The sequence below is a fragment of the Lipotes vexillifer genome, unplaced genomic scaffold (genome assembly GCF_000442215.2).
Source record: "Lipotes vexillifer unplaced genomic scaffold, Lipotes_vexillifer_v1.1 scaffold1077, whole genome shotgun sequence".
In the NCBI taxonomy this organism is placed as follows: domain Eukaryota; kingdom Metazoa; phylum Chordata; class Mammalia; order Artiodactyla; family Lipotidae; genus Lipotes; species Lipotes vexillifer.
In genome coordinates this window covers 745,266-757,196 of record NW_006784237.1, presented here as the reverse complement: position 1 = coordinate 757,196, position 11,931 = coordinate 745,266, and the positions used below count along the sequence as shown (strand labels likewise).

Here is an 11,931-nt window from a genome sequence, read left to right as displayed (position 1 = left end):
AGGCTACGTACTGTATAATTCCAGCTATATGACATTCTAGAAAGGGCAAAACTATGGAAACAGTAAAAAGATCAGTGGTTCTCAGGGCTTGGGGGTAGGGGATGGATGAATAGGTGGAGCACAGTGAATTTTTCAGGCACTGAAAATATTCTTACAATAGTATAATGATGGATACACATTATTATACATTTGTCCAAATCCCTAGAACATGCACCACCAAGAGTGAACTCGTATATGTATACTATAGACTTCGGGTGATTATTACAGTGCGTCAATGTAGGCTCCTTAAATGTAACAAAAGTACCACTCTGGTGGGAATGTTGGTAATGGGGGAGGTTGTGCATGTGTGGGGCAGGGGTTAAATGGGAAATCTCTGCACCGTCCCCTCAATTTTGCTGTGACTCTAAAACTGTTTTAAAAGCTAAAGTAAAATTTGGGGAAAAGAATACTATACGGTAATATCCTTAAGTAATCTGTTCGATTCAGACTCAGAAACTCTGGGACCACATTTGTAATTACTCATTACCAAGCAAGTTGTACAACTGAGGTCATGCCCTATACAGCCTACATCTTAGAATCCAGCATGATACTCTGAACACCCAAAAACAATAGATATTATGAAGAATTAAATGGAGAATTAAGAGACCCAAGTGAAGCCCTAAAATGCTGGAGTATTATCAGTGCCATAAAACAACTGGAAATCTATTTTAGAATTTGAACACTTTGGAATTTTTTTCCCCCCAAAGTTAATTTACTAAGGTCTACTCTCATGTTTTCCCTTAATCCATTTTTATTAAGAATTCTGTTGCCTCACCAACAATATATTTGCTTGAAGAAAACAGTTCTACAACTTTGACATTTTAGTGTCATTTTATACTATACAAAGCCTATTTACATAGTTCTTCAGAAAATATTTCCACTTTTCACCCACTATTCCAAGTGTGAAAATGATATCAAATAGATTAGATTTACAGGGAAACACAAAAGAGAAAACAATTCTACAATTTAATACATACAGTGTCATTAGTGGTTTTTTACAGTTTTCTTTTGAGGATAATCCACTGAATTTTTCTGCCAATGACATTTCAGAGTGACGTTGCCTTCAGGAGTAGATTTCCACACAGAATCAAGAGTTTAACAGTCCAATATATTTACAGGTGATACCTGACAGCTTATGAGTAGCTGCAAATCATTTTTTTCCCCATTTTTTTTCCAAAGTCTTGGATGATGAACAGGAATCATGACTCTCACCACCACTATAGTGCTCATATAAAGTCTGAAATTAAAAACACACATCCGATTTATAACTTGTAAAATTCAATGAATTACCATATCAGATTAACAAAGGTTTAACTCCACATCTTCTAGCATGTAACAAATTTCTCCCTTGTTCTTACAATTAGGAAATTATTTTATACACTATTGGAGATACTGAAAAATTTTTAAACAGCTAGCTTGGCCTAAGAATCAGCTATCATGCAATGCAGATCAATCTTTCTGTAAGAAAAATGTAACATAGCTATTTATAAGCATATATATGCATCCTCAAGGCCTTCTTAATCTCCCTTACTTTTTCTTTTCCGTTTCAACAAACGTCTTTTTAAATTGTTTATTTTTATTGAAGTATAGCTGATGTACAATATTACATAGCAAAACTCTTCTTTTAAAAATTGAAGTATAGCTGATTTATAATATTGTGTTAGTGTCTGGTGTCCAGCAAAGGGATTCAGATTATATCTATATCTATATCTGTATCTGTATCTATCCCTCTCTATATATATTGTTTTTCATATACTTTTTCATTATAGGTTATTACAAGATACCTTACTTTTTCTTAAATAAAGCCAGTCTTGGATAAATTCCTATACTGTAAAATACACTCATCAGGAAATATACTTTCAGCTGATATTTAAACTAAAGAATGGAAGACATTAAAAAAAATACAACTGCTATACAAATAAGTATAATTAGCTATATTAAAATCTACATATTTAGTAAAGGACTTAAGGCTAAGCCAACATCTAATTTATGAAGATGAAAGATACCTTTGCCATCAAGGAACACATAACCTTAGTGATAAAGGTAACCCACCTCAATTTTATTTATAAAAGGCTTTAAACAATACAATGGTAGAAATTTAAAACATAGAGATATGAAACATAGAGAAAAATTACAAAACAAATTTTGTCCAATTTCAATTCCTAAAGCCATTAATTTAGCTATCAGAACTTGAGAAAATTTAAGAAAAAATTTACCTTATATCATATGGATGCAAATATAATGGTGAATATATAGTAAATTCCTCCAAAAATGTATCCAAGTTCTTAACATCTTAGATTGGTGTTATCCCTATCCATAGAGCTAATGGTGTTTTTAGTTTAAGCTCCCATAATTTTACAATAATGTTATAACTGAAATATATAACTAGTAACTAAAGTCAATAAGCATACCTAGTGTTCTGGAAATGACTAGGTGTTTGATGTCAGTGAGATCCAAAAAATTATGGTATAGATATAAACAGGCATTGGGAGACTAAAAGATTTGAGACATTTGTTTTGAGAAATGTACTGACTGCTATATACAGCCTCACAGAAGTCATTACATGTGACAAGTACTGTGATTTCTCTACGATGGTTTAAAAATAAAGTTGGCTAGAAAAATATGAATTCAAAAGCTGTGTTAAAGATGGTGTTGATTTAAGATTCCTTATTGAATTTATTCCAGTTGAGACCCGACAGCAGTCTTTTCAATGCACCTTATATGACAATCCATTTCCAATTGTGCTGTCTGCACAATAAGAATATAAATCAAATAAATCTATATTTGTCAAAAAGCACATGTTAAGTATCTAAATACAGAAACACACTTCATAGCTGATCTGATGATTGGGCCAACTTTCCTTTGCATTACCTGTTTAAGTGTCTAACTCACTAAATTATACAAAACAATTAAAATTAGTGTAGACAGAGAACAGACATACTTTAGCAGCTTTCAAAATGGAGTTAGGAGAATTCAGGCCAACAAGTTGGCCCAGAACATATTTCATTTCTTCAGTGGTTCCCTTAGCCATCTGGTTACCTGTAAAATAATATATATAATCAATAGCACACTGGTATCAAATAAGAAAAATATAAGTTCATATATAAATATGTATTCTGTTTAAAAGCACAATAACTGGCATTCTTATAACTTATCACTGGTCATAGCCCCTTACCTAGGATAAGTAAAAATGAATGCCAGCAGGTAGAGAAAGGTGATCTCATTTATTTTAGTATTTAGCATTAAGGAATATCCTTAAGGAAGGAGGCAGGCAGGAAGAGAGTAGCCAGAAGGCTGTGTATATTAGCAATCTGGTAATAAACTTATTTTTAAAGAAGTACCTGGATGAGTTTGAATCTGAACATATGGATGTGCCAGAAGCTCAGGAATGGAGATCCTCTGTTTAGGGTCCCTTATTAAACAACACTATAAAAATAAAGATAAATTTTTTTAAAAACGAAGCAAGTTTTCTTATCCAATATTGATACAGTATTTTCCCAGACTGCATCATATTACAGAAGTTGCTTTCTAGAGAGCCTACTTAGAAATGACAAAATTATTTTACACGTCATTTTTGCAAAATCTCCAAGTATTCATAAGTTTTAAAAACCTTCAAAGTGAACTTAACACATCTTTAAAAACTAACTCAGTAAGCAATTCCTCTCAACAGACCTCTCAGTTATATCTAAACCAGTTACATAATTCCAATCATTTCAACTATTTCTTTTTCTTTCTTTTTTCTTTTCTGGGTGTGCCATGCGGCTTGTGGGATCTTATTTCCCTGACCAGGGAATGAACCCGGGCCATGGCAGTGAAAGTGCTGAGTCCTAACCACTGGACCGCCAGAGAACTCTCTCAGCTATTTCTTTAAGTAAATAATTAAGTACTACATGAAATATAGTTCTTCTATATGTATATACTATTAATGTTACCTTTAACACATCTTGAAGATCTTTCTCTGGAATATCAGGAAATTCAATTTCATGATTAGGGTCAATTATGGCATGTAATTTAGAAATCTGATTAATGATATGCTGAAACGGTGTTTTCCCATAAGTCATATAGTACAAAATGCAACCTAAGGACCAAACATCACTTTTGGGGCTTATCTAAGTTTAAAAAAAAAAAAAAAAAAAAGAAGTTACTGTTATTTTAACATAAAATTAAAATATTATACAAACACACACACACACCCCCTAATATTTAAAATCATAACTAAACCTCAATAAATGTCCAAGTATTAGACTATGTTCATGACAAAACATCCTCTTCTAGTTTTGATTACGCTTGGTTATTTTATCAAAAGAAATGAACTTCAGTTTAAATCTTTCAACAAACTCATACTCAAAATATTTCAACTGAAACAAAATATTACATTCTTGTCAGCCTGTGAAAACACAAAACTAAAAACCCTAAGTGCATATTTTAAATTTACTTGTTTTCCCCAAAATTACTGAATTAAAATAAGTTTTTATATAAATTCATAATATATAAGTATGCATAGATTTTAAAAAGGTTATTTAAGTTGAGCTACCCTAAACTTAAGAACACAAACTATAGAGCCAGACTGGGCTGGACTGGGCTTGAATCCTGGTCTTATCACTAGCTAGTAATTCTACATATCTCTGTTTCCTCATCTCTAAAACAGAAATAACAAAAATACATTGTCATGGGCCTTAAATGATGTAACCATGAGATATGGGTAAGCATAGAGAATAGTTTCTGGTATAGTAAATACTCAATAAATATTATTTATTAAGTGTTCTTTGTATTAAATAATCTCATTAGAAATAATGTGATATTATAACATAATTATGCTTTTGACTTTTAAAAGAACATGATTAAGACCAAACACAGAAGTGAGCATAATAAATGAGAATGGCTACATTCCTCTTTTAAAAGATACTCAATATGCATTAAAACAAAATGTAACCACATGCTCTACACAAAGGATTAATGTAAACCAAATGACACAGAAAGGTACAGGGAAAAAAGAAATGTACATCTATAACCGAATGCAAGAAAGAAAAAAAAAAAGGAAACAAAAGCAGAGACAGCAATATTAATATCAGAAAAAGAGAACATGGCAAAATGCTTCTAACAGAAGAGAGAAAGCCATTTTACAGTGATAAAAGGTACAATCAACCAAGAAGACAGTTATGAACTTCTATGCACTGAAACCACATTTAATAGAACTATATAAAGCAAAAATTGTATTAAATTCTTTGAAGGAGGGCAGATTTAAACATGCCTTTCAGAACATGACAGATAGAATAGATCCCGTTATCTGAACACAAAGAAAACTGAAAATTAATAAAAAATAACCTCCTCTTCCTCCAATTTAACCACTTGGAAGTATAAGTCCATTTCTAAATACTAAATCATGAATTAAAAAGAATTTCAGATTCTGAAAAAATGGCTGTGGCTGTGTAGTTTTCAAACTCTCCAAAGCTCCAGATAAGACAGACAGAGCAGCTTGGTAGCAAAACCATAAACATATGGAAAATATTTACAATAAAATCGTAACGTGAATGGAGACAAACTACCCACAGCCACAGGTTGTGCATGGTAGAGGCATTTGAAGCAGAGAGGAGAGAGGAGTAATGAATGGGCCCAACAGACCTCAGAACAGGAGCCCCAGATGGCCAAGCCTGTTCACCGGAAAGCAATTTGAGAACAGAGCGAGACTGGGAGGGGCTTTGAGCTCTTCCATAACAAGGATTACCTCCCATGTTGGGACAAAAATTTATCTTCCATTCAGAATCACTAGTTGAGATTGACCAATACTGCCTATTTAAGTACTGCATTGATAACTGAAAAGAATCTGAACACTACATGCAGTTCAAAGTAAATTTTATTTTAAAGTAACAAAGAATGAAACAATTTTAAAACTGAAATTAGAAATTTTGGAAATTAATGAAAATAAGAAACACTACCATAAAACCTAGAAGTAGCAGCTAAAGTAAAACTCAAAGTAAAATTCAGTTTTAATGTTTTAATTATAAGGAAGAATATTAAAATTAAATTAGCAATTATTTAAGTGCAGAAGCTGGGGGGATAAACCTAAAGGGAACATAAATAACAAATATAAAAGCAGAAATTAATTAGAGGACAAATGAAAATAGAATTAATAAATGAAATGAAGACCTGATTCTTTAAAATTATCAAAACCATGGCAAGTCTAATCAAGAAAAAGAAAAAGAGAAAGACAAATCTAAGTATTAAAAGAAAAGGAGAAGCTAAAGAGGTATAAAAATAATTTTTATAAGAGAGACTATTTGGCATAATTTTATGCCAGTTATTTGAAAAGATATTTAGAAGCCACAATTTCCTAGGAAGGAAAATATAATTTAGTAAATGAAAGCACATTTATTAAGCAATTGTTTCAAGCTGGACAATGTACTAAGTGCTTTATATTCTTTCTCATTTAATCCTCAATTACTTTTAAAATAGGTACTGTGTGCAAGCCTAACTTACAGATGAAGAAACTAGGCAAGTTAAGTCACAAAGACAGTTGATAAAGAGGCAGATCTATGACTTGAACACAGGTACTGCACAGCGGTGTGTGCTTGCATCCATTTGAAGACACTGGTATAGAGAAAGAAGGATTAGCTTGGGAGCCAGAGGCACCATGGCAGGCAGAATGGACCCAGCAAGGGGCACCAACGAGGCTAACACAAAAGCTCACAGAGGTGGTGAAATAAGAAAAGTGGGAAGGTACCTGGGAATATTACCTACTAGAGTTGTTCTTGGAAACAGAAACTTAACAAATGAAGAAATGGTAAATAAAATTTAAGAATCAGAAAGAAAACAAAGGTTATCAGTTCACTGTTATTTAAGGTGCCCGTATCAGAGCTAATTTAGTCTTATTTTTTTTCTTTATTTTTAAAACTCAGAAAACATCCTGTGTACATTTCTTATAGGAGCACATTGTGAGGCATCACCATATTAAAAGCACAATATTAAAAGAACAATCTGAAATCAATAAAGAAAAGTGAAACTGAATCCCATGACACTTTGCTTAATAAAGCAAGGTCTCTGTAATGGCCTAAAAAGTTTTAGAACTTAAAGAAATAACTTTTCAGTTATCTGTTAAGTTCATTCAGAGACTAGCCCATTCCCTATTTCTGCCAGAGAAATGGTATGTAAATAACCTTACAGTACCTTCGATTTGGATTTCCCATTTTCTCTTGAGGAAGACATATCTTTGATTGCTTCTGGTGGCATATAATTAACTGTACCAACCTACTTGCCAAATCACAGAAAACACAGAAATCAATGAAAATACTTCATTCTGCTTTAGATTTTTTAAAACACGAATGCCAGATTCTTGGCAACTTGGATAGTTACAGGTTTCAGTTAATATATTTGAGAAACTCTAATAACTGACAAAAATATTAAGACATAAATTTCTTCACAATTCCAGCAAAATAAATTAGATTCATAATAAAAAAAATTGACTCCTTACAGAATGCTGAGCTATTTCTATGATTATGGTGGGCAGCAACCATAAATCTTTCCAGGATAAAATTATATTAATGGCCATAAACTTTGAAGGAATTGATCAATGGCTCATTTCTATGCTGGAATAGACCCAGAACACTTTTTTATTTTTTTTATTTTAATTTTTAAATTTTTTTTTGCAGTAAGCGGGCCTCTCACTGTTGTGGCCTCTCCCGTTGCAGAGCACAGGCTCCGGACGCGCAGGCTCAGTGGCCATGGCTCACGGGCCCAGCTGCTCCGCGGCATGTGGAATCTTCCCGGACCAGGGCACGAACCTGTGTCCCCTGCATCGGCAGGCGGACTCTCAACCACTGCACCACCAGGGAAGCCCCAGAACACTTTTTTAAATAAACCAAACAACCAACCAAAAATCTAGCTTTGTCTCCCTGGGCCCATGTCCAAATAGAGATGAGATGGGTGTCTGCCTTATGCAAGATTTTCCCCAGTAGGAGTATGCCAACCTTACACTGCATTCATTTTATTCTAAAATGATTCTGCTTTCAAACACAGAATACCTATACTTTAGAGCCTTACCATAGACGATATCATCAAGCTGATTTACAACTAAATGTTCAGCCATATTTTTGATATAGAAAGAAGTGATTGTCAAATAGAATTGTTTGAAGGGCATGCTGCCCATCTACTCCTAAAAGAATCCAGTTTTACTGCTAGGATTAAGGAAGATCTACATCAGAAATCTGTATACATGGAACACACTGTCTTGGCTCCAAGCAGGATTATTTTTAGTCATTCTTTGGTTGTCATCACCTCAGTTTTTATGGGGGCAAATTTGTTAAGATTGCTATTGCATATCCTATTATAAAAATGCAGTTGAGTATATTTATTATGGTATTTCCAATATGAAGGCCCAATTAAGAATTTTTTCAAATGTAAGTGATAGGGAAAGCTTTACTTCTCTGGAAGAATGAAAGAATTTTACCTCATGGACAATGAAAAACATGAAACTGCAATTCTCTCTTTGGTTGCTATCAGGAAACTGAGACAAAGTTTCAGGTGAATTTTAGATAATGACCAAGATGATTTCCAAGGCAGGTATTACTGCTTCTCTACCTCAGCTATAGGAAAATCATTCAAAATTGCTGGATATATTTCTGCTGGATCTTGACTTTATATACTAAAATTGTCTAATCATGTGATTAATTTGTTCTTTATAGTTATAATATCTGTTCTTGTAAAAAGGCTTCAAATCCTTTGAAAAATGAAGTAGGGAAAAATAAAATCCTCATTAGCAAAATAATACTTCAAAGGTGAAAAGGAATTGAACTCTACTGTGTGGTAACCAGCCATTCATTACCTGAGAGTCTTTAACAATACTTGTTGTATCTGGTTGCATTTGGTTTGCAATTCCAAAATCAATTAGCTTTAGCATTCCATCAACTATCAGAAAGTTAGCAGGTTTCAGATCACTGTGAACAATACCTTCAAAATAAAAATCCATTATAATATTAGACCATGTTAAACATCCTAAGTACAAAAAAGTTTCACAATCTGCTGAGTTGATTCCTTTAATTAGTCAATCAAATTAAATATTCATTTTTAATGTATACTACAAACATACAGCACTTGCTATGTGCCAGGCACTATTTGAAGTTTGTCGCTTGTATTGAATCATTGAACCCTCATACCAATGCTGAGGTAAGTACTATTATTATCCCCACTTGTAGCTGAGGAAACTAAGGCAGAGTTTAAGCAATCTGTTCAAGGTCACACAGCCTAAGTAACAGTGTCATGAGTTGAACCCAGGCAGTCTGGCTTCAGAGTTTATGCTCTTAACAACCACTGTGATTCACTGCCCACGAGAGAGCACTGTAAATTACACTGCCAGGTGGTAGGACCCTAATGCTCCTGACACATCCATCCCTACAGCCTGATCTTGATCACTGGTGAATTATCTTTTAACTTATAGGACGGGAGACACAAGGAGACAATTTACAATTACCTACATTATCAGTTATTTAAAATAAGGAAAAGGTAAAGGCAAAGAAGCCATAAAAAGAACCAAGGCCAAGTAAGGTGAAAGCCAACCCAGAATGTAGGGCTGACAGTTAAAAACAAAAAAAAGTAAAACCAACTCCCATACAAGGTACACAATGCAAAACAACTAGGAGAATAAGTGAAAAAAAATCTCAGATTTTTAGGATACCTCAACCCCAGTCTCATATCTGCTATAATCCAAGTATTTGGAGACCCAGGATTATGGACTATGTTAATACTGACAAAGATACATTTTGTATTATGCATGCTTTATGGATGTGGGAATTTGAGTTCATGCACTATATCCTTCCATTAACAGCATTTTTTTTAAATTAAGTAATTTGTTTTTGGCTGTGTTGGGTCTTTGTTGCTGCGCGCGGGCTTTCTCTAGTTGCTGCGAGCAGGGGCTACTCTTTGTTGTGGTGTGCGGGCTTCTCATTGCAGTGGCTTCTCTTGTTGCGGAGCACAGGCCCTAGAGCGCACGGGTTTTAGTAGTTGCGGCACGTGGACTCAGTAGTTGTGGCACATGGGCTCAGTTGCTCCGCGGCATGTGGGATCTTTCCAGACCAGGGCTGGAACCCATGTCCCCTGCATTGGCAGGTGATCTCAACCACTGCACCCCAAGGGAAGCTCCTGTTAACAGCATTTTAAAGAAATGGTTTTGTCCCTTCATCTTTATTAAAATTCCAAATATTTAGTTTATCTAGCCTAAAGGTGCCAATAACCAATACCTTAAAATTATAGGTGTATTTCTCTAAGACAGCACTACTAATATTTTAATTTTACATACGAAGAGGTTTTAAAATACCATGTTGATGAATCGTGTGAACTGCCTCCAACATATTTTTCCAGTAACTCTTGCGTTCCCATGGATTGATGGATTTTTTCTTTTTAAGCCAAGTATTAAGATCAATATTTCCACATTCCATTACCATGTAGATGTACTGATCTGTGATTTCACTGCCATTAAAAACAAACAAAAACAACAAAACAATAAATGGTTAGGTTATACTACTAAGATTTACAAAGTATTTATCTTAAGAAGTAAAGCCAAAAAAAGTCTTCTTTTTAAGTTAAAAAAAAATTCTTACTAATCATAAAGTCGGATGATTTTATCACTGTGTTGTTGTAGTTTATTCAGATAAGCAATTTCATTCCGGTAACTATCAATTGTTTGGCTATCTGCTTCTTCTAAGTTCACATATTTTATAGCATGTATCTGTTTCTTTCCATTCAACACCTGAAATACCTATAGAGCAGAACAAATGAAAAAGGTTAGAATACACTATTTATATACTGCCACAATATTTCTACATTAATAGATAAAATCTTAGATTAAGGATTATTGGTGTAAATAATTTAAAATGTCTGGGCTTATTTTGAGTATAGAAGGAAAAAAAACATGTTAGGAGAGTAACAGTACATTCTCAACTACCTATGACAATGGGCATAGGTAGTTGCCCTATCTACATATAAGAAAGGTAATTTAAATTTCATATACATTCATAACACTCTGTTAGATGTTGCAACCAGGGAAATAACCTGAAGAAAAAGACATTAAAAAATACTAAGGAAGACTAAGGGCTGTAATAAAGAGTTAATTCATTGCACAGATGGTGTTTATTCCATTGTGCCTGGAGTTGACAATTTCATTCATGTGGTAGAGAATATTTTAAAATAGGTGCTAACTGTAAGCTCTCAGTATACTCGGCTGTAAAAAGTAGATCAGGTCCAATTTTCAAAATCAAGTTGACAGGAACAAGATGTTCCGGTAAGCATACTGAGGTCCAGGTCAAATTGCTCTGGCTATAATGACAGTCAACTTCTAAGCAATACTGATATGGCAGATAGTACATTTCGAAAACACTGCTAATGTGTCTAACTTTCAGCAAATGTGCAACAGGGATGGGGCTTCTAAAATGCAAGAATTCAGATACAAAATGCTAGCGTAAGCAAGAAAAATTACATTCATTTATCTCCTTGCACCCACTGAAGTAAAACATCATTTATTTAAAAGACATTAACCATGACTATCCCAGCAGATACTGGCAAGAAATGAGAAAAGAGCCAAAGTGTAGATGAGGTTCATGCATTACAAGTGCACTGATAAGCAGAATCTGTCAGGTACAGCTTAGTTACCTGCATTTTAAATACAAAACTCTAACAAAATATTACTAGTTTTACTTGCACAGAAAGCAAATTAGAGGAGGAGGGGCATAAAACAGTGATAGGGCAAGAAGCGGCAGAAAGTAGCAAGGAAGAAAAGTAATTTTAAAACAGCAGAAAGCCATTTTGCGTGAGGTAAACAGCCTTAGAGTGTCACAGTTAGAATCTGTCAGTTTCATGGAAAGTTAATGAAAGAACTAGAAAGGTTAGTGTTTTGAACATTCCTGC

General features: G+C 33.9%; 1 protein-coding gene across 2 annotated transcripts in view; it reads right to left on the bottom strand.

Annotated features, from left to right (window-relative positions):
* Positions 1-1,189: 1,189 nt before the first annotated feature.
* Positions 1,190-11,931, bottom strand: part of TTK (TTK protein kinase) — a 39,823-nt gene continuing 29,081 nt past the window's right edge. For both annotated transcript variants that reach the window (XM_007456622.1, XM_007456623.1), the window contains exons 14-21: positions 10,629-10,786; positions 10,346-10,497; positions 8,858-8,982; positions 7,204-7,284; positions 3,972-4,148; positions 3,381-3,465; positions 2,981-3,078; positions 1,190-1,276 (exon numbers count right to left, since the gene is read on the bottom strand). In XM_007456622.1, coding sequence (XP_007456684.1) covers positions 1,190-1,276; positions 2,981-3,078; positions 3,381-3,465; positions 3,972-4,148; positions 7,204-7,284; positions 8,858-8,982; positions 10,346-10,497; positions 10,629-10,786 — 963 coding nt within the window. The remainder of the gene's footprint in view (positions 1,277-2,980; positions 3,079-3,380; positions 3,466-3,971; positions 4,149-7,203; positions 7,285-8,857; positions 8,983-10,345; positions 10,498-10,628; positions 10,787-11,931) is intronic.